The sequence below is a fragment of the Odocoileus virginianus genome, chromosome 34, assembly GCF_023699985.2.
Source record: "Odocoileus virginianus isolate 20LAN1187 ecotype Illinois chromosome 34, Ovbor_1.2, whole genome shotgun sequence".
Classification (NCBI taxonomy): domain Eukaryota; kingdom Metazoa; phylum Chordata; class Mammalia; order Artiodactyla; family Cervidae; genus Odocoileus; species Odocoileus virginianus.
In genome coordinates this window covers 8,499,097-8,525,852 of record NC_069707.1, presented here as the reverse complement: position 1 = coordinate 8,525,852, position 26,756 = coordinate 8,499,097, and the positions used below count along the sequence as shown (strand labels likewise).

At 47.5% G+C, this 26,756-nt stretch overlaps 1 protein-coding gene across 1 annotated transcript in view; it reads right to left on the bottom strand.

The window, feature by feature from the left end:
* Positions 1–26,756, bottom strand: part of EZR (ezrin) — a 44,354-nt gene that overhangs the window by 10,786 nt on the left and 6,812 nt on the right. Inside the window, exons 3-7 of the mRNA XM_020889350.2 lie at positions 9,626–9,709; positions 7,489–7,584; positions 6,399–6,673; positions 5,828–5,911; positions 4,813–4,959 (exon numbers count right to left, since the gene is read on the bottom strand). Of these exons, the coding sequence (XP_020745009.1) occupies positions 4,813–4,959; positions 5,828–5,911; positions 6,399–6,673; positions 7,489–7,584; positions 9,626–9,709 (686 nt within the window). The remainder of the gene's footprint in view (positions 1–4,812; positions 4,960–5,827; positions 5,912–6,398; positions 6,674–7,488; positions 7,585–9,625; positions 9,710–26,756) is intronic.

Here is a 26,756-nt window from a genome sequence, read left to right as displayed (position 1 = left end):
GGAGGAGAGTAACTTTGCAGGAAGCCAGGCAGATGTCACCTTGACCTGAGATTCAAATCAACACCAGAAGCAGGATAGTCCTACATCACATGCCACATGGAAGGGCACGGCAGCACTTTTGTAGGATTTTTGCCTAAAGTGCAAACCTCAGATCTTATCGTGGGAAAGGATCAGATCCAAGGTGAGGGATTTTCTAGAGTCAATGTCAATACTCTTCACAGGGGTCAAGGCTGTGACAGACAGACTGTGGGACTGTCCCAGATGGAAGGAGATTGGGGGGGTGGGGGTGGCGGGAAGGTAAGGGTGGCAACTGAATGTAGGTGGGATTCCAGGCAGATCCTGGGCAGAAATGGGACATGAGTGGGAAATCATGGGAAGACCGTCCACAGACTGTTAAAAGCATTGGGTATCAGGGTGAACATACTGACTGTGATACCTGGACCCTGTTTTATGTGAGATGCTAACATGTGGGAAGAGGCACATGTGGTAAAGAATCCGCTTGCCAAGGCAGGAGGTGCGCATTCAACTGCTGGGAAGGGAAGATCCCCTGGAGAAGAAAGTGGAACCCACTCTGAGAAATCCCATGGAGAGAGGAGCCTGGGGGGCTACAGTCCATGGGCACGAAGAGTCAGACACGACCGAGCAACTGAGCATCTGGGAAAGGGCATGTGGGAATTCTCTGCACTTACTATTTTTGGAAACTTTCTCAAGTCTGAAATGGTTTCAACATGAAAAAATGGTTAGGAAAATTTAAATTTGAGACTTCCTTGGCAGTTCAGTGGTTAAAGACTCTGAGCTTCTAATGCATGGGGTGCAGGTTCGATCCCTGGTTGGGGAACTGAGATCCCACATGCTGTGCAATACGGTAAAAAAAAAAAAAAAATTAAATTCAAAACCTGAAGCAGTGATGATGACATTCCACACCATGACAGGAGTTTGCAGGCATGTGTGTGTCTAATATTAGCAGATGAACACTCAAGAACTGTGAATTTCATTAAATTTTTACCTTAAAACACACACACACACACACACAAACAAAAAAACATACTACTACTCAGTCACTTAAGTTCTGTCTGACTATGACCCCAGGGACTATAGCCAACCAGGCCCCTCTGTCCATGAAATTCTCTAGGCAAGAATACTGGAGTGGGTTGCCATTTCCTCCTCCAGAGGATCTTCCCGACTCAGGGATTGAACCCGAGCCTCCTGCACTGGCAGGCAGACTCTGTATCACCAAGTCGCCTGGGAAGCCACAAAACAGACTGAGCTTTAGTAAATAATAGGCATTTGGGGGCGAGGATACAGATGCCTGCAATCTACTTTGAAATGTGTCCAGAGGAGGGTGTGGGGACAGAGGGCAGTGACATGTGGACGGGGGGTGGGGCATCACAAAGCAAGGAGTTAAATGCCAGCGGTGGAACCTCGGCTGTAGGCACGTGGGATTCACTGTAAAATGCTTCGTGTGTTGCAGGTTTTTTTTTGAAAATTTTCATTGGAATGAGTTTAGAAAGGTCTGGGGGCGGGGACGGGCCTCAGAGAAGGGGAAGGGCAGGCAGAACCGCCGAGTCACCTCCCCGGGTGGGATGAGCCTCAAGGTCTGCCCACACCTCCATGTGGAGGGAAAGTTGGTCACCCCGGCCCTGCCCTCCCCCATCAGGAGGACCAACCCTCTCTGTGGGGCTGGGGCATCGGAAAACTCCCTGCACCCTGTCTCTGCTGCCTGCTCCCCGACACTGAACAGCCACCAAGGTGCCCCCCACCACGTGTCCGGCCAACCTGAGCCGGACTTTTAAACCTCTTCCGAGAGGTGCTCTAACTCTTTCCGGAGAGGTCCTCGTGGAAACAGTCTTGTGTCAGAAACCCAGCTATTCAAAACATAAAATCTGTTTCATGTTCAAGTTGGGGTACCAAAGACAGAAAGGAGAGGATTGTCTGACAACTGTGATCCTGATATACCCGTGAATCCACAAAACTCACGAATCATAAAATCCCTTTCGACTCTCCTTGGAGATGCAGGTAAGCCACTGACGATAAATTAGGCACAAAGATGTAACACCAGTGCCCCTCCCCACCAAAGAGAAACCTGCCTGGGAGCAAGATTTTTAGAAACTGGAAAGAATCCTGTATTTTTAAATGGGTGAAACATCATTTCTAACGCTCATCAACAGAAATGGAAATCAGAATGTGTGATTACAAGCCTGGGTGAACAACGTAAGGGGAGAGACACTGGCCTTCATCTCGCCCCATCCTCTCCTGCTTCAGCCCCAGCCAGCACAGAGGCCCAGAGGACTGAGCTCTGGGAGGGACGAGGCTGGGGAAAGAGGGCTTCCAAAAGGCCCAAGAGCTTGCAGCAGATCAGGCTACTCTGATCTTCTGGTTTTGTTTTTGGCCGGACTAGGCCAGGCAGTTGTCACACGGCTAATCTCAACCTTCCCTGCCCCAAGCTGACGCAGGCGTCCGCGGCCAAAGTCCACACTCTCCCCACACCCTCTCTTCTCTGGAGCAAGGGTTTACAGAAAGACCAGTGCTTCCTGCCCTACGCACTCCCACTTGACTGTTACATACATGATGGAAAAGGGACCCCAAGAAATATCCCCCATCCCAGCATGTTTAATACTAAAAAGGATAAGCTTTTCAGTAGAGACACCTGCTTATCTGCAGGGCTTCCCTGGTGGTTCAGCAGTAAAGAATCTGCCTGCAATTTAGGAGCCACAGGAGATGCGGGTTGGACCCCTGGGTCAGGAAGATCCCCTGGAGGAGGAAATAGCAACCCACTGCAGTATTCCTGCCTGGAGAATCCCACGGACAGAGGAGACTGGAGGGCTACAGTCCATGAGGTTGCAAAGAGTCGGACACGACTGAAGCGACTTAGCACGCACCTACAAGGTGTATGAGGTCTACATCACCACGCACTGGACATAGCAGATTTCTCCCTTGAGCAATGCTCCAGGTCCTCATGGTCCTCCACCGTCAGCTCCACGGCTGAGGGTCACCTTTAACACAACTTTACCGCAGCTAAGCGCTGCCACCGCATTCCTCAGACCCAGCCACAACCTCCTGCTCATCCGAGGAAGGGACTTGTCAGTATTTGCTTCAAAGGAGCACAGCTCTGACTACGGAAGAACTAAGTGACCTGCCCGCAGAAGCAAGGGGGAGCAAGGCGTGCCCCACGCCCCCCGGGGTCTTCTTCGGGGAGAAGACCCTTTGAGAGGCCGCTGGTTTCACAGCTCAGCTGAGGGGTGGGTGGGAGCCGGAGGGGAGAGGCAGGGCTGGGGGAGCCAAGCGGCTCCCTCAGTTTCTCCTTGGAGCAAACGGGCATTTACGTGGGTGGGCAGGTGTGGTGACGAGCTGACAGCAGCAAGTGTTTGCCCCTGGTGGTGTCCCGCAGCCTGAAAAACCTGTCGGGACAGCCCGGGCCGTGGCTATGTTATAAGACCTGCTCATGCAGGAGCAGAGTTCAGAGGCAGAGGCGGTTTCCCATGCATGTTCCCATGAGGCAGTGGTGCTCCCCGAGGACTGGCCCGAGACCCTGACTCATCCAGGCTGGTCACGCCTGGGTCCAGAGGAAGAAGCGCACCAAGAGTCCTCAGGGACCCACTTCTGGGTCCTCAGACGAGGCCCTGCACGCCTCTGCTAAGCGAGCCACGTCCCAAGTGTAACGAGAGTCGTCTGATTGGCACCACGCCTTCCGGTGGGTGGATAAAAGCGGTGCTCGGCCCAGGGGCTGGGAATGTCCGACACAGACCCCAACCCCCAGGAGAAAGGGTTGTGCACTCTGGGTTCCGGCAAGCACGCTGGGATTACAGTGGATTCTACAGATGATACTGGGCTTCCTTGGCAGCTCAGTGGTAAAGAACCCGCCTGCTCATACAGGAGACACAGGTTCGATCCCTGGGTTGGGAAGATGCCCTGGAGGAGGAAAGGGCAGCCCACTCCAGTATTCTTGCCGGGAGAATCCCATGGACAGAGGAGCCTGACGGGCTACAGTCTAAGGGGTCGCAAAGAGTTGGATACACTGAGTGAGCAAACACCACTACATACGGTATCGTCCATCAAAAGCAGTGCTGGTCTGCTCCCGATCGTGGGGGCTGGGGGGCAGCCTACCTGGGGCATGGGGGAGCAGAGACCACTAACTTGAGAGCAGGTGAGACGGGGGGAGCTACCCCTCCCAAGACCAAGGAGCAGGGACCCGCCGTGGAAAACGCGCCCTCACTCAATGAGAACGATCTTTTTCTGTGAATCCAGCTTCTTGGCAGGAAAAACACGTCCGTGCAGAGTTTGTAACCACAAGGATGGGCAAGGAAATCAAGGGGGGGTGGGCCGGCCCTGCATCGCACAAGAGCCCAGACGATTTAGCGAAATTGTCTGTACACAGAGGCTATTGTTTACAGAATCTTAAGGTCTCGGCAGGATCACAAATATTCTTGGCTGGATTAGCACAAACCTCAAGCCGCCCAGTGCTGCCAGCTGGTAGCCGTGGGCACCCTCAGAGGAGGGGGCGGGGTGCCCTCCTGCATGCAGCTCTGTTCTGCTGTCTTTCACAAGCTCCAGGGCCTGTGAGGTCATGGACCCTGGTGGTCACCCTGCTGGGCCCCTCAGCACATGCTACATGGGCTGACAGACAGGCTGCGACAGAAATAACAGGAGAAAGAACATGCGCCTCTGAACCAACCTCTCACACAGCCAGGTCACAGCTGCGAAGCCCTTAAGAGTCAGACGCTGGGCCGATCAGTTGCTAGGTAAATACTCTGAAAGTAACCCACGTGCGTATTTGCCACTACCCACCAAAAGATGATATAAAGTTTGACTCACTTATCATCTTTCTCATAGATATTTAGTCCAAGGGCATCAACGCCAAGCCAAAGGTCTGTTCCTTTCTTATTTTTTATCTCAAAGTAGTTGATCCCGTACATTTCCAGGTCCTGGGCGATCTTCAGGTATTCCAGCATGGCACTGTCTCTATGTGGGGAGAGCAGACATGGGCGTGAGTGTGAACCGCGTGCAACAGTTATACCAGCGCCTCCACTGCGGTCCCTCTGCCAGCCTGAGACCCGAGCGGGCCCCCAGCCGTCCTGAACACTGACTGCTGATGTCCTTCACATGTTAGGAAAGGACCGAACTGGCTCACGCTGGTTCCTCTGGACGCAGAGGACTTCCCTGTAAACCTCGTTGCTGGGCATGACCTTGTCTCCCGGCCACCCACATGATGCCTCAGGGAGCCCAGGAGCTTGCCTCCCCTCTGCCCTCCCCGATCCACCTCATGAGGAGCACAGAAGATGCTCGGGTCAGAGACGGAAGGCCAAGGACACACGGTCTCTGAGGCCCAAGCTGCCCGGGAACTGCTGCGGCCAGGACATCATCAGAACCGCTGCCAGTGTCCGAGAGGACGACGCCAGGACAGACCTCCCACCGGCCCCTCTGGTGCTTCTTTAATAGCAAGTGTTTGTCTCTCGGGATCTTTGTCAACATTGACACCGTTTTAAAGACAGCCACCGAATGGACAACGGATGAAATAGCATGCCTGATGGTTTGTGAACACCACTCTGGCCCCCAGGATGAAATTGAAGCATTTCAGACACAAGTTTTTCTTTCCTCCAAAACAAGGAGAAGGCCTGAGGGTGTGAAGTATAACCTGAACCACTTCCGGCTCCAGTTCGGGGGTGGGGAAGAACACCTGGCTTTAAGAAGAAACCTCACTGGCAGCTCGTTACACCTTCCCCGCCAGGCACCGGCCACCAGCGGCTCCCAACGGGTCACCAAGCCGCCTGAAGGACCCTAACCGAGTCCGCCCACGGGAAGGCAGAGCCCAGCCCAGCCCAGCACTCACTTGAGCATCCCGCGGTGCTCGGCGTGCCACACCTGGATCCGGTCCTCCCACTGGTCCCTGGTGAGCTTGTGCTGGTCCATGACTCTGGGTGGCAAAGGAAGAGGGCGCAGGGCGTCAATCACCCCAAAGGCTGGGAGAGGCGAGTGACTGGCCACGGCCCGGCCTCACCCAAACCGTGACTTTTATTTCCCCCCAAAGAAAACCATCTATTTCCTAATATGCAACATTTCTGACAGTTAACAGAATTGGACAATTAAGAACCTGGAATGAGAGGAGCCTTGTCTTCCTGGAAAAATTTTAAAAAGGTATTTTATTCTAAGCAGCCTCTTCTTCCAAAAGGGGTCAATTACGTGACCACTAGTAAATGAAAGACAGGTTTAACAGGGGCCAACTTATCATCCACCAGGGAGAGCCAAGAAGCCACGTGAAGCCGGCCCCGCCCTGCTGAGTGTCTCTACTGCAGGCCCCTTTCGGGGGATCAGGGCCTGGGGGAGCGCTGCACTGCGGCGGGGCTGTTGACAGAGTCTGGGCCTTGCAGGGAACCCACCCCCCTCGAGGCCCGCCAGCTCACCTCTGCGGGATGAGCCGCTCGGAGCCGAGGTACCCGGCCTTGTGCAGCTCCTTGTTGTAGTCGCCGAACTTGGCCTGCACGGCGTAGGAGCCCAGGAGCACAGCGGTCTCGGGCGGGCAGTAGATCTCGTCGCTGAGGATGCCCTCCTTCACTTGCAGGAAGAAGAGCTTCTGCGTGATGTCCTGGATGAGCTCCTCGGCCACGTCCTCGGGGTAGAACTTGGCCCGGAACTTGAACTGCAGCGGGCTCTCCTTCCTGACCTCTTGGGCGGACACCTGGGTGGGCAGAAGCCAGACCCTCATTGCAAAGTCCACCCACAGAGACCCGCCAGCCCGGCATATGCTGAACCACTGGCTCAAAGGGTCCGGCAGGCCAGTTTTCAGAAGGTAATGATGACTCTGAAAGTCACCTTTTCAGCACGGAAGACAGAAGGCAGGCGAGAATCCTGTGACACCCTCACAAGAGCCCCAGCCCTGGTTTTCTGGGGGGCGATGCTGTAACTCCAGGGGCCTGCCCAAGTGACCCGTGAACCCAGCCTCTGTCCACAGGTCCAGGCCAGCCCAGGACCACGCTCTCAGGAACTCTTCACGCCCTCCCCCCGCTCCTGCATGCTTCCAACTGCCCTCCGGCTGTACAGTAATACGGGAGGAAAGCAGGACTTGGAAAAACGGGAGAAACCACCTGGAGAAAAGACACTTAGCTTAATGTGTTTCTTTGTAATTGTTAATGGAATTATCCAGACTCTAGAGTTGGAAGGAACTCTATCACAGGCCCAAACAAAGCAGTAACAAGACTTACAAAACACTGGATGATTCATGGTTTTTAAGATTAACAGTCTCATTGGGGAGAAAAAAACAACAAAACTAAGGTCAACTAAAACCTAAGCGATCATGCATCACGTACTCCCGTAAGGAGAAAGACCAGGATCTAATTTCCAGCCACTATCCCCGTTTACCTGAAACCAGCAACCTTTCTGTCTATAAAAACTTTTACACAAATAGAAAGGAAAAAAAACAAAAGACAGAGTTTCAATGTCAACAGAGTAGACCAAACCCAATTAATAGCCTGTAAATAGTTAACTCTGACTTACCTTTTTATCAAGTTTCAACCACGTAGGAAATCCTTTGTTATCCACATACTGGAGGCCAAAGTACCACACTTCCCTAAGGCCGATGGTCTTAACCACCTGTAGGAAAGGGACGGGGTTGGAACTGTCATGAGCAGCTCTCTGGAGGGGCACTGGCCCTGGGGACCCCAGCCACGTGGTGCAGCAGACCCACTAAAGAGCGAGGCGCCGGCTTCATCACAGCGGGCAGCCTCCCCTACGCTGCCTGTTACCAACAGACACCAACCATTCAGTCCTTTTAGGCCATGTGGCATCTGGGCTCCTAGTTCCCTGACCAGGAATCGAACCTGGGACCACAGCAGTGAAAGTCCCGAGTCCCAACCACTGGACCGCCCGGGGAAGTCCTTGAACCACTTGCTTTTAATGCACATTTCAGCAGTGTTAGGGATAACAAAGCTTATGATGTCACCCTTACTGCTCTGGCCCCCATCAGAGTTTCCTCAGTAAAGACAGCCAGGTGGGCTGCAGGGGGCACACAGACAGGGGTCAACCCAGGGTCACTGGCAAAGGTGAGTGTGCTGCAGGTGCGGGGTGCCCACGGGCAGAGGCGGCAAGCTTCCAGGGACGAGGGGGTGCTCAGCTTCACACGCGCCAAGGGGTGACTCTAACCACCCCCAGAAACGTGAAATTCTGATACAGGGAGGGAGAATTCAGCCCTAGGTCACAGGGAGAGTTTCTGTTTTAAATTCTCTCTAGTACTAGGTGGAAAAGTCTCCTGTGGTTGGTTACAGAGAGTCCCACACTGATTATTTCTGTCTTGAAAGCAGCTTGTGTCAAAAAGCAACTTGCTGTGGACACTTGTTAAATATCATCATAACCAGGTCCTAGGATTTTGCTGAATAAATTCTATGACATAAAATGTTAAGCCTTGAAAAAAACAGGTTACCATTCTTCAAACGTATGACTTCTATCAAATTTGAAAGAGGACTGTACACACCGGAAGTAACGAATTTGGAAATTTGGTATCAATACCGAAGTCTGCCCTGAGCCTGCTTCCTCACCGGCTTTGGTGGGAGGGGGTGGATGTTTGCTGGAGGCAAGCCTCCGGTGAAGCCCCAGGTCTGGTTTCTATGGTAGCAAGTGCGGAGGAGGCGGGTTCCCAGACCACCTTTTGTGTATCCCGCCCCCTGCTAGTTTCTCACTCCCCACAGGCCAAACCTCCCTCCACCTCAACATCTGGATACGAAACCTGCCCTGTCTTCCTCTCTGAGCGGCTTCAAGGCCGCCGGAGAAAGCCCCACGTGGCCCAGCCATCCCCGCTCCCCTCCAGTCCTTCCTCTCCATCCACCAACTGCAGCCTCGGCTTGGGTCTGACCCGCGGGAAGCCACATCCTATCCACTCAGCGGCCCGGCCCTGTGCCGGGGGGAGCCCCTGGGAGGACCTGCTCACTGGCTAGGGGAAATTCAGGGACGAAGAAAGGGAGATCCCACCAGACCCGTGTGAGTCACCTCTAACTTCTACATTCGCCAAAACTCCGCTCCACTTTCCAGGTTGGTGCTGGGGTGCGAAGCAGCGCCTGGCCACCGGCAGGGCCTCCCAGGAAGGCCGCCAAGGGGGCAGATGGTTAGGAATGCACACCCAACCCAGCCCTGTCGCCCTACTGGGCTCTCAGGCCCAGCGCAGAATCTAAGAAGCCCGGAAAAGTGGGTCTCGCTCTGCCTAAAGCTCGGAACTGTTCTGTGGAAGAACCATCATGGCCCTCATGGTGGTTCGCTGCTCTTATTGAAAGGGAGGGGTGTGTGCTGGCACCTGAGGGGCTTGGGATGCTGCAGCTGCAGGGAGGCCGGGGAGATGCCAGCCTGCCTCCTCATCGCGCCCTGCACCAGATGGCAGGAAGCAGCCAGGGGGACTGCAGAAACCCTGTGGGAGAGGTGGCAGGTGGGGCTCCCAGGTGAGGCCCTGGCTCAGGAAGACTGCATGGGGTCCCTTCTCCTCGGGGGCTGTGGACAGGGAGCACGGGCCCCGCTGGCAGGCGGGAAATAAACAGTCATCTCTACCAAGAGGAGTAAGCTGGGGATGGAGGTAATGACTGTGCTCAGCAAACAAAGGGATTCAGATGCTCTTTGCTAACTTGAAACCCTCAAGTGCGCAGAGACCAACCTGATCAAAAAGCTGCTTTCCTGTGGTGTTTGGCTGGATGGCGAACTCCAGCTCCGCATCCATGGTGGTCACTCGGACGTTGATCTGGAAAAAAAAAAAACAACACATCACGCTTAACCCGGTGTCCTTGTAGACGTCTCCCGAGTCTTCCACTGAAACCCAAAGGTCCCGAGCAACACGGCAAGAGTGTTCCTCCTCCACACCCGAACTCATGTCTGTCACCACACACACCCACCCAGCCTCCACATCTGAGCTCACGTCTGTCAACACACACACACACACACACACCCAGCTCTGCACACGCACACACCTTGGATTCAAACGTGTCTCCTCGTGGCTTTAAAAAAAGCACACTCACACTTAGGTCTAAGCTGTTTTTCTACAAGGATACTTTGATGACTGTTAACACACTTTGCACACACCATCTCACATTCTGACCCCTACGACAGGTCCGTGAGTCCCCCGGGCACCCATACCAAGTCTGCAGGTGATAGGAGGAGAGAAGGCTCTGTACAACTTCAGAGACCTCCTAAACAGTGGAGGGAGATGGGTAAACGGCTGCAGACGCACCCAGGAGGACAGAGTGCTGTGTAGGAATCCAAAATGATAATTATGAAGGCAGGAAAAACACGGAAGCATTACTAGGACAGGAAGAGTGATGGGAAGGCTGGAAAAAATGTCATCGAATGCTGCCATACTGTTGGTGGTTTAAAAACATTGACTTACAGGTAATTTTCAAATCTATCACCTGAAAAAACCCAGAACTCACTAGCATATAAAAAACATACAAATCTAGCTACTTTGTATCATGATCCCGGAGGAAAATATCACAGCAACTATGGTGCTTAAGAAATGTCTACTTCTCATCATTTTTCAAGTGAAATACATAAACAGATAGACACAGATTCCAAATTCATCCCACTCAGACGGAAATGTAACGAGGACACAGATAACTTATTACTTAGCCTCCTGATATAAGTTCAGGACATGTGTCATGCCCTGGCTGGATACATAGACTCTAAGTCATAAAGACTAATTTTTGTTCACATCGTTTTTTCCCTAACATTCCAAACTGTGACAATGGACACATACATCCAGTCTGTCTGAAAGGTTCTCTACCTGATAGAACACAGAAGGGAGGCACAATGCCCCAGATTTTAGTAAGTTTCCTCCCAATCTCAAGTCTACAAATTCAAGAAGTGAAGTTTACTGAGAAGCAAGACTAGGCACATTTTAGAGTCTTCAAGTTTTTTAAAATATAAAGCCTAAGTTTCTTCCTTTTCCTTATAGTGATATTTTAAAGAAATCACTAAATGGCTGTTATGAAGCACAAAATAATATGAGTCTGTCTCTCAATTATGGTTCCAAGGGCATGTATGAGAGATGTGAAAAGCAGCCCCAAACTCAAACATTCTGGAACAAACGCAGCTCCAGGTTACACTCATAAGCCTACAATGAATGCCATACTCGTGACTACAGTGGGGAGATGGGGGCTGACCAATGCTGGACCTCAAACAGGCTTTTCTTTCTCTTTTACTGACTCAGAAACTGGATGACCAGACAACGTGGGCCCAAAGCTTCTACCCTGGTTGCTACTAAGTCACTTCAGTCGTGTCCAACTCTGTGCGACCCCATAGACAGCAGCCCACCAGGCTCCCCAGTCCCTGGGATTCTCCAGGCAAGAATACTGGAGTAGGTTGCCATTTCCTTCTCCAATCAATGCATGAAAGTGAAGTAGCTCAGTCGTGTCCGACTCTTAGCGACCCCATGGACTGCAGCCTACCAGGCTCCTCTGTCCATGGGATTTTCCAGGCAAGAGTTCTGGAGTGGGGTGCCTTCTCCCTGGTTGAGACGAATACAAAAGACAAGAGGCTCACACTTTAGACTCTTAACTTCTAAACCTTGATCATCTCTAAACCTGAGGAAGAGGGAAAATGTTACCTCCTGAGACCAATGCTAATAATTAACATAAAAAAGTGATCACACCATTTTTAACCATTTTGCAAACTTATTAACAGGAATTTAGGGGGAAAAAAACAATTTTAAGGTTCTGAGCAGGTTCACATTTGACTCAAGTTCACACAACTCTTTGAAAAAGCAATAATCCACAAAATGAATACTTTTACTAAGGTTAGCTGTAACAAGCCAGTGGTACATATGAAGTGAACTTCTTAAAAATTAAGTGTTAACAGAAGGGTCTGTGCAACCTGCAAAAACTGCTCCTTCTGTCACAGGGACTTAAAATCACCCTCAGCAGCTCCACTGAGACACTGTGCTAAGTGTCACCTGGCCTGGTCTTTCCAGGAACTTCCCGGAGCCCGGCACGCTGGCAATCCTGCAATCTGGTGCAGGACCTGGAACACAGCCGGCGAGCTGGAGAAGCTCTTCTGATTACGGGCCTGGCCAGCCCCGCAGCAGGAGGCAGGCGTCTCCCCAACAGCCCCGTCAGAAGGAGCAACTAACTGGCCCCAGTTCGAATTCGGGGAGACACCAACATGTTCAGACAACCCCCAAAATTACAAAGTCAAGGTAACTGTGATCAGAATATGCGTGTTTCAATAACTGCGCACAGTCAACCATCTTGAAACCAAGGTCAAGACGGGAGAACTCATGACAGCTAAACACGCGGGTGAACACCATATGAATGAGACCCGTCAAGCTGCCCTGCAGGACTGGATGTGTGTGTGCCTACTCACACACGTCCCCAGCCTCCTCACGTCCCTCACAGGGGCTGGGGGTTATGCTGTTCTGGGCAGTACAAGCATTCCTTCTGCAAGACCATCTCAAGGACTATGGAATGTTTAGCATCCCTGAGCCCACCCACTAAACACAGGTATCCCCCCACCCCAAGCCTCTAGAAGTACTCACAACACGCGCGCACACACATGCACGCGCACCCTCTGGGGAAACTGAGGACCCCAGCATGGCGCTGCCTCCATCAGTAGTGTGTTACTTTACACATCTGCCACCATGTGCGGAAATACAGCACGAACTTTCACAGTTTAAAGTGAAACATTTAAAAAAAAAGAAAAAAGAAAGTGAAACATTTACTTACAGGATGGGACCATTCATCTGCATGTTTTGGTCCAAAGAAACCAGGCTTTGGCATCCCAACTCTCCTTTCTATTATCCTGCCCGGTTTCCCTGATACAGTCAGTTGTTTTAAGCGCACCTGGAAAAAGCGAGCTCTTGTGTTTGCAGTGGTGCCACAGAAATAAAGTGGGATTACGTGGTTCGCATTATAAATGTGAGAATGGTCCCATGAGAAACTGGAGGTCCAGGGCTTAAATGCAACACCACGTAAACCCAAACCACTTGCAAAGACTGGAGAAAACCGCATGGTTTGCCATCTTTACTGCTTATCTATCTCCCCCCCAAATCACACACTTTTGTTAAAGGCAGTATTCTCTGAAGGCAGCAAAATCCCATAGGAATGTGCGGTGTGGGTGTGCAGTGAGTCATTTAAAATCTACCCCCAAAAGGGCAGTGTTTTATCCCAGGCTGAAACCCTTTCTAACATTCTGCTGTGTCTGGAGGAGACAGCGGTGATAAAAGTTTAATTTTGCCCAGGTATCCGCACCCCTTACATACAAAGAACCATGTGGCTGGCGTAGATGATAAATTTAATAATTCATGTTGCTCCTTCAAACACTACTCCATTTGAAGCCATGGCATGAAGATGCAGTTAGATTTCTAAAATCTCAGAACCTAAAGGAACAAGACAACCACATTCCACTAGCTATAATGGGAATTCATAAGGAAGTTTCAGTATGGGAGTCACATTAGCACTCTACAATAACGAGGCTTTTTTTAAACAGCTGTATACTAGGTCAGAATTTCAGAGTAAGAAGTGTGTTTGGGGCTTCCCAGCTGGCTCGGTGGTAAAGAGTCTGCCAACGCAGGAGACACAGGAGACCCGGGTGTGATTCTCTGAGCGGGGTTAGGTCCCCTGGAGGAGGGCGTGGAAACCCACTCCAGTCTCCTTGCCCAGAATCCCATGGACAGAGGAGCCTGGTGGGCTACAGTCCACGGGGTGCAAAGAGGTGAACACGGCTGAGCACACGCACCTTGGCTCCCCCTCTGGCGAGGCACGCAGAGGGGTGGGAAATTCAAGTGAAAATCACTAAAATCACGAGTCGGCTGGGAGACTGCTTTCACAGACAAAGGAGAAGCTCACACCTGTTTTCACAGGCGCAGAGAGGGGGATGTTCCTCTCCAACCAGACACACGATATAGTCCAGGTTCTGTTGCTCCAATGCAACTGACAGCTCTTTTCCCCATAAGGAATTAAAGGTGTTAAACCCCAATCTGTTTTTTTATAAATATACACGGAACAACAACTCACCCTCTTAAAATGAAATAAATCTGCTATCCCCTTGGCTCATTCTGTCCAGCAGATGGGCACTCGAACACAAGGCAGGCGGACAGCAGGACTGGCCTCTGAGCCTGGGCCACCTCCGCCCTGGTCCCCGAGGTCCCAGCCCCCAGTGTGGAGGAGGCATCCCCAGCTCGGTCGGTCGTAAAATGGAAAGACTTATCTGTAAGGGATCTTCCAACTCTGCATTCTACAGCTTAATGACGGGAGTGGCTTCTGACACCGCACCATCTATCTGAATCTCAAGAGAGGGGAAAAGGCCTGGGGGTTGGGGAGGCAGTATTCTGAGGTCACACAACTTGAGGTTCTGCTTCTTTTTTCTTTGTTTAGTTAATCAAAAGGCTTTGAGAGTATGCGGTATTCATGCAAATTGTGAAATTCCAGGACGGGGCCTTAGCTGAGGTCTCCCAGATTCTTCTGACTACAGAGATTTTTTTCCCCATGGAATATCGAAAAGGAAAAGTACTTTTCAGAATATACTTTGGAAAACATGATTTTTGAACCTTCTCAGTTTAATTTTATCAAAGTGGTATCTAAAATGCCTTCTAAGAGTCTGAGATATGGAAGAGACAGAGTTGATGATAAAACACTATTATTTTACTTGTAACCCGTGTTATGTGTAAGCTGAATTTCTGGCTGTCAAATTACCTCCCCTCACTATTCTCCTCACTTTAGTAAGGAAATCTAGTCTTGCAATTTTTCCTTTGAGAAATGTTTACTTCCTCCTGAACTACTTTAAACTCAGTGTAAGAAAGATAACCTCTCCTGCCACACTTTTTACAAAATGAATTCACACCATACTGAAGACCAAGACAGGAGGGAGAATTTCAAGACCAGTTCTTCCACAAACAAGTAGCTGCCTTACATCTTAATAGACCAACCAGGTTTAGGTGATTTAGAAGCCAGAACACTGCAGGGGAAACAAGTTTGCAGTGATTTTACTATATACCTGGATTCAGGAAACCCAGTGAGAAAGGGAAATTCAAATCGTAATATTTGAATGAACTGCAGGCAGTGGACTGAGCATTAACAGTTGATCCCTATATTATCACACCTGCATTTACTCAAAATTAGTGTGAGCACAACTATCTAAGCACCACCAAAATTACACCGAGAGCCTGACCTTTCATAATCATTTAAAATGTGAGTGCTGTTTTCCAACATCCCCACCCTCTTCCAAGGTGCCACTTCAGCAGCTTCCACAGTTTTCAAATATTTGGATAAGAGCTTTCAAATGCTTAGAAAGGCTCTGACAGGAAGTAGTCTGGTAAAACTTCTCCCACAAATGGGAGAAAGAAACCCCTGGAGTGTGACGAGGAAAGTTTTACAACTGGAACAAACTGTAAAAGCTTCTTCAGATGCTATTTTGGTTCACGTACTGAATAATTACTGAGAAGATATTGTATTTTGATTTTTCATCCTTGAATCATTAGTCTACAACAGCTTTGTTAGAATATAACTTACATCCCATAAAACTCACCATTTAAAATGTGCAATTCAGTGGTTTTTAGTAACTTCTCAGAGTTATGCAACCAACCCCACTAATTTTAGAAACATTTCATCACCCCAGAAAGAAATCCCATGCCCGCTGGCAGTCACTCCCGTTCCTCCTTCCTCCCAGCCCTGGCAACAAAGAGTCTCCTTTCTGTCTCCACAGACTTCTCTATTTTGGACACTCCACATAAACAGAATCGTTTTACCATGTGGTCTGTGGGGTCTTGCTTCTGTCACTTGACGTTTTCAAGACTTACCCCTTGTATCATGTATGAGCACTCCCCCCTTTTTTACTACCGAGTAATATTCTGCTACCTGGATCACTTTCATCTGTCTATTCACTGCTGACGGATATTTTGGTTTGCAGACCTTCCTTATTACTTGCCATGTTCTTTGGTGACGATAAATATGAAACAGCTGGAAAACAAGTCATTTGAACTAGACTATGGTCAATGTGGTATTCAAATGGATTAAAAAAAATTTAGGGGTGAAGATGAAAGAAAATGCATTTTTTTAAAACCAAAATGCAATTTAAGTGTACTGTGTCATTTAAGTTGTAAATAAAAATACACTGTGTTCTCAAGAAGGTGCCAGGCCACCGAACAAAGCACTGTCTCCTGCACTCCCTTGGGGCGCCCTGGCCCTGGAGGCCAAAAGGCCTGTGAGCCCCTTCCCTTTAGAGACCAGGAGCGGGTGGGCAGAGGGAACAGCCCTCCCGCGGGGCCGAGGGGAGAACCCAGGCTCTCGTTCAGGGGTCTCCCAAGCAACTCATGTTCTTTTTCTAAATTTTAAGCAGCAACAGTCTTGTTTTGCATTTAACTCCGATGGTGTGGAGCGCACAATCGCCAGCATTCAATGAAGTGCCCACGATCTACTTTTAACTCAACACTACCTCTGTATTTTTCAACAGTACTTCTGTATTTTCCTCTCGTGGGGTCACCCCCAAACCCCTCCAGGGCCCATTCGCCAGGCCACACCAGGCCAGCGTCCTGGGCGCAGAGGACACAGGAGCAGCCACGCCTCCCAGGCTGCTCCCCCCGGCCCCCAAGCTCCGCCAGGGGTTCTCAGACGTCAACGCACAGAAGAGTTAACCTGGAGAGCTTGTCGAAACAGCTTCCTGGGCCCCGGGCCCAGAGGTGCTGACTCAGGAGGCTGGGTGGGCCCGGCTCTTCCCCGCTCACAAGGGAGGCCGCACCCAGGCAGCCCGGCTCTCGGGGAAAGAGGCCAGGCAGCACTCTGAACGGGCAGCAGCTACAGCGTCTTCTGGCAAGATGAATGTTTCCCCCACCCCAGTTTTGTTTCCTTTTAACTTTTTTTTTTGCTGGGGAGGATGTGGACCACTTTCAAAAGTCTTCACTGAACTTGCTACAACACTGCTTCCGCTCTGCGCCCTGGGCTCTTACCTCCTCCCACCCTGCACCCCCCACTGGAGGTGTCGCCCGCTGGTCGGCCAAGACGTCCCCAAGGTTAATGTGTTCACGGCTACTACCAATCCTCCATCACAGGAAAACACTGTTGACTAGACTTTCGTTCAGTTCTAGACCTGAACTCACACAGACAGGTTTTCTTAATGAGACTGTCTCCACAGAGGAATCCCTGTTTTAGACCTCTTTGCAGCCTGATCTCCTTTAAGATAAAAATCAACCTCCGTGAACAATACTCCAACTCAGTTAAGTCCCAGCATTAGCTGTGACATACAGTGGTCATTTACAAATGCTGGCTAACAGATAACCACCCTCTGTAAATCATTACCATGAGCTCAGCAAACCTGATCAAGGAATCAGCTGAGTGTAGAAACTCAGACCTGTGAATTCAGCCAATTTAGGAAGCAAAGTCAGAAAGCCCCAAAGGCCAAGTGATTTTTTGTTGTTTAGCTCTTCTCGGTCCACATCAGTAATCCTTCTCAGAGAGTCACGGCAATGGCTAATATGTTACAGATAACTTTGTCTCTATTATATAAAATGAAATGGTCCTCTTAGATGTTCAATGCTGCTCCCAGTAACACTGTTTATTATAAACAAACTTCTACAAAGCAGTTGCCATTAAAACTCTGATGACCAAACTTGACATCGCTAGTTTCTAATAAGCCTAGTGTTTTAGAAGCGTCCAGTGCTGTTCTGTTCATGAGAGGCAGTTGAGAAAACGCCCGTGTTGTTACACCATTCTTTTAAGCATAGAGAAGTCAGAAACAAAAACCAGTATGTCAAAAAAATGAAAACACTGTCACAAGATAAGTAAAATAGAAATGTTGTCTTAAAACACGATTTTTTTCATTAAATGGAGTAACGTCCGCAGTAACCTGATATGACTGCAGTGGCAAAGACATCAGCTACGCTGTCAGTCAAGAGGGAAGCAGGGGTCTCTCTCTAAAATGCTGCCACCAACAGCAGTGGCTACATGCGACCATGCACCTGAAGGCAAGCTGGACTCCGAAATTCCAGAAGCATAAGCTTGAGCTCTTAACACCAGACTTCAGTGGTTTACTGACCTTTAGAGAAGGTGTGAAGAACAGCTGAATACATCTTATGAGTAATATAACCCTATGGCAAACCTGACCACCGATAGAGGCTGATTTTTATTACTACTCCTCTCTTTCACGCTCCTCTGTATCTAAGTTTTAAACTTAAAGATAAATTGTGTGTGTGTGCTTGTGCCCAGCCGTGTCAGACTCTTTCGACCCCGTGGACTGCAGCCCACCAGGCTCCTCTGTCCATGGGATTTTCCAGGCAAGAAACCTGGAGTGGGTTGCCATTTCCTTCTCCAGGGGATCTTCCCAACCCAGGGATCGAACCCCCGTCTCTTGCATCTCCTGCACTGCCAGACGGATTCTTTACCACGGTGCCACTTGTACCCAATCGTTATCTACTGTCTTCTTTTTCAAGGTTAAAGAAGAAACATAGTCAAGGTGAAGAAACTGGCTTGTGAGGCTTAGGAAGATTTTCCAGATGCCAAAGAAAGTTGGCCCTCTAGCTCCACAAATCTGGTAAAACAAAAAGTCTATGGAATTAATCAGAACACCAACTGCCAGGCAATGCAGTAAGAATTCCACACACCATCAACTGGACTTCAGTACAACAAACCAGCTGAGACACATGGGCAGGACAGACACAAACTCGCATTCTAGTCAAGTTTTCGTAGAATTGTACAATACCAGGATAATATAGCAGCCTTTTATTGCCTAGTAATAGGAATAATAAAGCCATCAAATGTTAGGGCTACAAGAGTCTACTCGTGACAACTCCTGAGAAGGTCAAAGTGCTGGCCTGAGTCACGGAGAGGCGCTATGCCTGGGACCACAAGGACCGGGTGATGCCTGTGTTGGCTGCCCTGGGCGTCCTGGCGTCCATCAGGGAGTTCTAGATAACTGCATTCCTGTGATAATGGTCATTCCTCCGGCAGGAAGTCCTACACTCAGACTGAGGCTGACAGTGAGAAAGACTCCAAGTTCCCTGTAGGTAATATCTATCAAGAAACTGAACTAACACAGCACAGTCGAGCGCCTCAGGCAAAGCCATCATCCTCGGGGATCCCAAGAGCGTGTGTCCTCCCCGCCCACTCCTCCACTCCAAGCAGCAGCCACGGATTAGTGTCCGCCTGGCAGCTGTCAGGTGGCGCTAGTGGTCAAGAACCCGCCTGCCGATTCAGAAGAGGTAAGAGATGCAGGTTCAATCCCGAGGTCGGGAAGATCCCCTGGAGGAGGGCATGGCAACCACTCCAGTATTCTTGCCTGGAGAATCCTATGGACAGAGAAGCCTGGTGGGCTACAGTCCACAGGGACACGACTGAGACAAATTAGCACACGCACGCACAGTGATGAAAAGTCAAGTCAGAACTAGAGAGTTCAGTGTCAAATGAGCCAGTGTAACTCTGTTACAAACCAAGCAGCAACAGGTGGAGTTTCTTGGTTCCCATCTTCAGAGGGTCAGGATGCCCTGGGGTGGGCACCTACCTTATGTTACAGAAAGTTCAGTATCACTTTGAGGAGCGCTGGGAACAAACACTAATACCTCTCATTGCCAAACTGCTCTCCTCCACCACCTTTAGGCTAAGCTTACAGGGAAAAAGCTAAATTCTTAGCAAGCTGTGGATAATAACAGGGCAGAGTGAAATGTGAAAACTGGGTCTTGGAATTTCCCAATAACTTCTGTTTCAGGTATCTACATTACACTATATTTTATATCCTATTTATGTTACATAAATGTATATGTTCTAAGTAGAACAGAACAGGGGGAAAGAAAAGTTAAAAGTCGCTCAGTCATGTCCGACTCTTTGTGACTCCATGGACTATACAGTCCATGGAATTCTCTAGGCCAGAATTCTGGAGTGGGTAGCCTTTCCCTTCTCCAGGGGATCTCCCCGGCCCAGGAATTAAACCATTGAATCCTGCATTGCAGGCGGATTCTTTACCAACTGAGCTATCAGGGAAACCACAGAATAGGGAAGAGGGGTAACTATTTCGTAGGATGACTCTAAATGGGTATTTAGGTAAAAGTTAGCCTGAATACCTTCTTTCAAAGGTTGAGAAACCGAGGCCTAGAAATTTCCTTACCTATTAAAAATATTTATAGTTGTATAGCTCTTAAAATGTTAGTCCTAAAGCTGTATCTTCACTGATTTTAAACTTCTGAAAAGTTTATTTCCAAATTGCAGGGTGCAAAGTGTGTAAAGTATATGGATAGATGATACAGACAGGAAAAGAGCTCAGATCCACGAAGATCCATCGTATAATTTCAAGAACATGAAGTGAAATCCCTTTTCTAAAGAGCTCCTTTTCCTCTGAAAGTAGGCCACTTCCTGCCCCCAGACCCACTTCCTGTCAGCCAAGGCTGCTTAACAATACAAAAAGCGGACAGACCAGTCCTGCCTGTGCTCATAACTAAAGAAAATCCTGACCTTAGAGTTGGAAGGGAACTTTCTGAGCGCTCCCGCTAAAAGGGGGGGTCAGTCCCTTCCTCTACTTAAAACCGGGGTTTTGGAAACAGTGCTGCGCCCTCCCCACGGTTCACCAGCTGAGGCACAGCCTTTAGAAGGAGGAAACTCAGGCGCGAGAAACTGCTCGCCAGGCCCTGACTAGCGCAAGCATCCTCACTCTCATCCAAGTTTCAGGTCCGCGCTGCAGGGTAGCCTGGTGGGATTTCCCTACCTGCCCATGGCACATGAAAATAATATTCCTGATACCTGTCGGCTCTTGGTTTTTACAATCTTTTATTGGGAGCGTCTGTGAGTGGGAACTGACTTCCTCTACACTGGGAATCACATACACCCTGTGTGTACATTTCAAACCAGACACGTGGACACCACTTTCTGTAGGAAGGGGTAAATACATAGAGAAAGTTTACCTTCTGCCAAAGAAACTTGTTGCTTTCCAGAAATACAAATAATCTATACCCACCTCTGCTCTTCCCGTTCCCGGCAGGTGAAAGATTATCATTTGAAGTCACTTTCTCTGTATCTACTGGGCTTGTGGATTCTTGATTCTGTGATATGTCATTTCAGCTTTACTAGATGTGTCATACGATTTCAGCACTGATTTAGTTCACTGAAAAGGGAGGTTAATCATATCCACAAACAGGATCCCATAAAAGAACGCAAAGTAAGGGACAGGGCCAAGAAGGCTATCACATGCTACAGTGGTTTTTAATTCCTGACTCATAAAACACAGGAAATTAAACTTCATTCCACCTGGAGTGCACTGTTTTCTTAGTAAATTTAGAAGTTTGTGAACAGTTTTCTAATCCAGTGGGGGGGAAAGCTTGTGAAAGAATCAAAGTGTCAAAACGATATAATTCCTTTGCTAACCTGATGTTTTAGGGAAGGGCATATGAAATAAGGCATGCTAAAATCTTGCACCATTTCTGAAATAAATCGTTGCCCCTAGTTAAGATGACACGTGCTGCAGTATTATTAAACTAATTTCTACACTGGGAACGGTGTTAAATAATATTTCTCCTGTAAGGAGCTTTGAGAAGGTGTATTTGAACTTGACCAAGAAGTCTTTACTTTTGCCATCTTTCAAAACTACAGAGTAAGACCCCAACCAATAGTTTTATTTTTTTTTAAATCCAAGCTAAAAAAAAAAAATCAGCAAACAAAATCTACTTGAATAAACCAACTTCAACTGAACTTGTGCTTTTATTTCACTTTCTGAAATCATACAGTTTATAAAAACAAACAACCTCTTCAATTTACACTTTGTCACAATCAAGTATGTTACACCTGGAGTGGGATTATAATTATGTAGGCAGTTCCAGGATGGGAGTAAGGAGATCCGGTGGGTGCTTCTCAGCCCCGCCCCCCAGCCCCCGCAGCTGCATTTCCTGCGGGTCTCACCTCCTCCCGCCCCGCCCCCGTCCCAGCACAGACTGCACACTCATCTCTAAAAATGGCTGCTCAAGATTTCACTAAGTAATGCCCCACCCTCGAGTGCTCACTTCCAATTTTCAGCCTCCGAGAATGTAGCTATTGAGACAATGACCTATTTCTAGTTGGGTCACCCCTTCCCCCACCCCCCCAAAAAAAAAAAAATCGTGGGAATACAGAGTCATAGAGGAACCAACTGGAACAGACAGTTCTGTGTGTTTCCAAGTCACTGCAGTTCTGACCCGAGCTCTCCTTTAATAAAAGGTGTGTGGAGGGCGAGAGGGCCCAGGTGGGGTTAAGTCAGTCCCTCATCTCATCAGAGCACCAAAGGGCTAAGAACTGCGGTTCTCCTCTGGGGGTCCAGATCCTGGGGGGATTTGGTGATTTGAAAAAGTGATGGCAACTTTCCCTTCTGCCCCTACAGTGTGCTTTAAAAAAACAAACAAAACCCAAATCTTTTTATTTTGGAAAATTGGAAAGATTCACAAAAGCAGAGAACAGGGTGGTGGGCTCCTCATCCAAGACTCATGACTCATCTACTCTACCACTTAAAAAAATTTTTTTTTTTTTGCTGGTACATTTTAAGACCATTGTATATCACTTCACTGGTAAAAACTTCAGTATGTAGCCCTAATGGACTTTAAATATATTTTAAGTTTACATACATATATAAATATATATAAGCATACACATATACAAAACCACCATGCCCCTATCATAGCCCACAATTAAAAACTCTTTCTTAGGTGGCGCTAGTGGTAAAGAACCTGCCTGCCAATGCAGATTACGTAAGAGATGCACGTTTGATCCCTGGGTCAGGAAGATTCCCCTGGAGAAGGAAATGGCAACCCACTCTTGCCTAGAGAATCCCATGGACAGAGGAGCCTGGCGAGCTACAGTCCATGGGGTCGCAAAGAGTCGGACACAACCGAGTTTAGTCAACGTTCAATGGCTCCCCAATGAACTGCCTCAAAACTATCTTTTTACAGTCAATTTGTGCAAATCATACAATGCCCTCTGCAACTTTGTCATCTTGTTTGGCCAGTTTCTTAATAAACATCAAGTTTCCCCCACCCTATCTCCCTATCTAAGTCCCACTTAAGAGTCCCACCCAAACAGCAACGTATTATGTAAGCAGATACTTGAACACCCTACGAGCAACATCCATAATTATGTAATCAAGGCAATGAAACAGCTTGAAGAGAATATTAATATATATTTTCATAAATAAAGAGGCAGTTCCAACTTAAAACTTATGTTCTAAGCTTCTACCAAGTGATCCGTGATTCCGTTTTCTCTTTGAAAACTTAAGGAACAATGTTGGATATGCTTCTAAGACCTATTTTACAAAAAAACCCCGATAGATGCAGTAATGGTACAACAGGCAAAATATTATTCAATAAATTTCACTGAAACAAATGCTTGAGAAATGATAGAAGAATCCAAGCGGGTATTGCAAATGACCATTGCATATTACTTATCACCAAACCTAAGTGAAAACAGGTTCCTGGAGAAATGTCACCTTGGCTCACGGTCCAATGCAACAGTGATTTACCAAAAAACAAAAAAAAAATGTCACATGCTGCCGGCCAAGTCACTCTGCTCAGGGGTTTCAACTCTTCAACCAAGAAAAGAATCAGTGAAAAGGATACAAGGACCTGCACCTCTTGGCAAAGCCGGGATGAGAGCTGACCCCAGCTCCCATCACCCTGACAGCAGGGATCTTCTCCACTACAGTGTAAGGGTCTTGAAAGCAGGAATTGCCCCCATCCTGTTCACCAACTTGTCCCCCAGACCAAAATAACCCGGCATACAGTAGCTACTCTACTTGTTGAATGACAGATGAATTTTATGGAGGGTTGTGGTGGTACTCACTGTGTGAACAGGAGAAAAAAGGAGGCCAAAATCTATTGCATTATTAGGCTGTTTAAGTCAGGGGGGGAAAAAAGGATGCCCACCATGAGGTATGAAAGCGTTTAATCAGATCAGAATTCACTAGTTCCAAGTGGACTGCCACACTTATTCTGTCCTCCGTGGTGACAAAGAGGAGACGATGCTACACACAGTGCAAGGTGGGTCCTGGGACCTCATTCCCAGAAGAGGAGGACGGGCTCGGGGACAATGAGAGGCAGGCACGCTCACCTACACACCGACCCTTCTTCCCTCCATCTGCCAATGAAGCAAGCACTTAAACGTTTCTTCTAGAAGCAGATGATGCCCCCCACCCTCAAACCACTTGGCTTCTCACTTTGGGGCCAGGAAAGGTAGAAAGCAAAGAAACAAGTTTATCTACCGCTGTTTTGCGTAGAAATAAGTTGAAATAAACAAAGCAATAAGGGGCGGACAGTAAGAGAGGGGGCTCACCTTTAGCTAAAATGCTTCCAACTAGGGATCAAGTTATAAAACCATCTACGCTCACTCACTCACACATAGACAATACTTAATTTTAAACGATCAGTGATGAAAAAAAAGCAACCCATTCATATAACATTTTCTTTCCAACTCAAATATCAGGTACAAATTGCTTTCTTTTAGCATATGCCAGAAACCTGTCATTATACAATGGCTGAGCAAATGTGACACAGGATACCACCACTTCCCTAAGAAACAAGACCCGCAGAACACCAGCCTTCTTTCAAAGATCACCACAGCGCCAGCCATGCCCGCTCCTTGGTGATGGAGCTCACAGGAAAGTCCAGCTCAGGCCTGCGATGCGCTGGATGCTGGCTAACGAAACAGGTTCTCTGTACTTGGACAAAATAGTTTTAAAAATTGGAACCAATGGGGTGGATCCGCCTCCATATGCTATTAGCTTAGTCTTGAAACAGATAGGAAGTTACATCAAAGCTCAGCAATAATTACTTTTATCCTAAAGCAGGGATTGGCAAATTTTTTCAGTAACGGGCCAGACAGTAAATACTTCAGGCTTTGCAGGGCCATTATTTGGCGGCTGTTGTATATTATTGTTCTTACTGCTTGGAAAACCCTTCAAATTGTAAAAACCAATCCTAGCTGGTAGCCCACAGCCAGAGGAGGCCTTTCCCTACCCCATCCTGAAGTGAAAAGAATGGTTTACAATACCTGAAACGACAGGTTTTTTATATAGATAGTTTTAAATTGATCATCTTTCAGGCAAAAATAGAAAAGAGAATTAGGCTGTGGGTAGTGACTTCAAATCTAACAGAACAGAGAGCAAAGTCTAATGCTGCTTATTATAGAGTTTCATCCTTTATCAATAAAAGTCTGGTCAGGGTCAGAAATTTTTCATTTTGCTTACAAAGTTTGTTTTCTCAAGTATGTTAGGTTAAAAAGATAATTATTATAACACACTTTCTTCCATTTCCTTTGAAACAGCATTGCTGTTTTTCCATGGGAGTTTATACAGGCTTGCAGAATGGAATGTGAATCGTAAAACAAGGAAAACAGTAACAACCTGCTGCCTGAAATGCCCTTCTGCCTCTGGACACTGGTGAACTCCTATGCATCCCTCAACACCCACCTGAGGCATCTCCCCCCAGTTGGGAGACATGTCCTGGCTCTCCAGGGCACATAATATTATGTATCTCTATTACCACACTCACCATACTGCACTGCAATTGTTTACATATCGGACTCCCCTTCAAGGCAAAAACCTCTTATTTTTAGAATCCTGACACCTAAGCACATAAGGGTATATAATAGGGCTTCAATAAATGAGGAAGGAACCCATGTGATTTACAAGGGAATTCTGACAATGAGAAGACAGAGGATGAAAAAGAGATAAAAGTATTCCCTTTCACTAAATAACTCAAATGTTTCACAATGCTGTTTTCCTTGGAAGATCTATTGACAAACTTAACGTGGTTTATAGCAACCCAGGGACTAAAGTTTAGTCCTTAAGTTTTAGCTACAGGTTACACCGGAAAGTTTGTAACATTTTTCAAGGAAGATGAGTACGTAGGAAATTAAAGTTTACATTGGAAGAGAAACTGTTTGGATTTCACAGATACAAGCTTTGTCTCAGTTTATTATTATTTTTTAATCCTTTTATTCTTTAACTTAAAAATTTTTTATTTATTTGGTTGCACTGGATCTTAGTTGTGGTTCATGGGCTTAGTTGCTCCATAGCATGTGGGATCTTAGTTCCCTGGCCCAACCCGTGACCCCGCACTACAAAGCGATTTTCTACCACTAGACCATCAGGGAAGTCCCCTGTCTCAGTTTATTTTACATAACATTATTTTCACTTAAAAAAAAAAACTTTTTAACTTCCACTTTACAGATGAACAAAATAGAGGCTCACAGAAACTAAATGACTTGCCAAAGTAAAGGTAAATAGTAAATTACAAAACTATTTTTATGGCTCTTTGCATTTTTATTTTATTTGGAAAAGTTATGTACATTAATTATATTGGGCTGGCCAAAAAGTTCATTTGGGTTTCTCCATAAGATGTTAACAATATATATTAAGTATTTCACTTAAGTCAAAAGTCTCTAATTCATAGCACAGTGTTTACTTTTCTTTCTTAAAAAAGAAAACTATTTACAGAAGTCTGTAATAAGATCTTTCTTCTTTATGTCAAAAACCATGGATAGCATGTTAGAAGCAAAATAAGACAACTTTCTGGTCTCTTCAATAGACATTCCATATTTAATTAGTAGTGGCAGATGTACAGAAAGTGTTGAAATTAAAAACTAATTGGAGTAGTTGAATACCAAGTGTAGTTAGTACTGAAGTTAAATAAAACATAAGGGATAATTCAAAATGTATTCACTAATATTGAAAAAAAGACAATTCTACTACTTCAGATTAGAGTTGAAATGCCTAATTACTGTAAGAAAGAGGTATACTGAATTATCCCAAGAATTCCCAAAGTGTCAGATTCAAAGTTTAAGCTAAGAAAAGTAAAGAATTATGTTAAT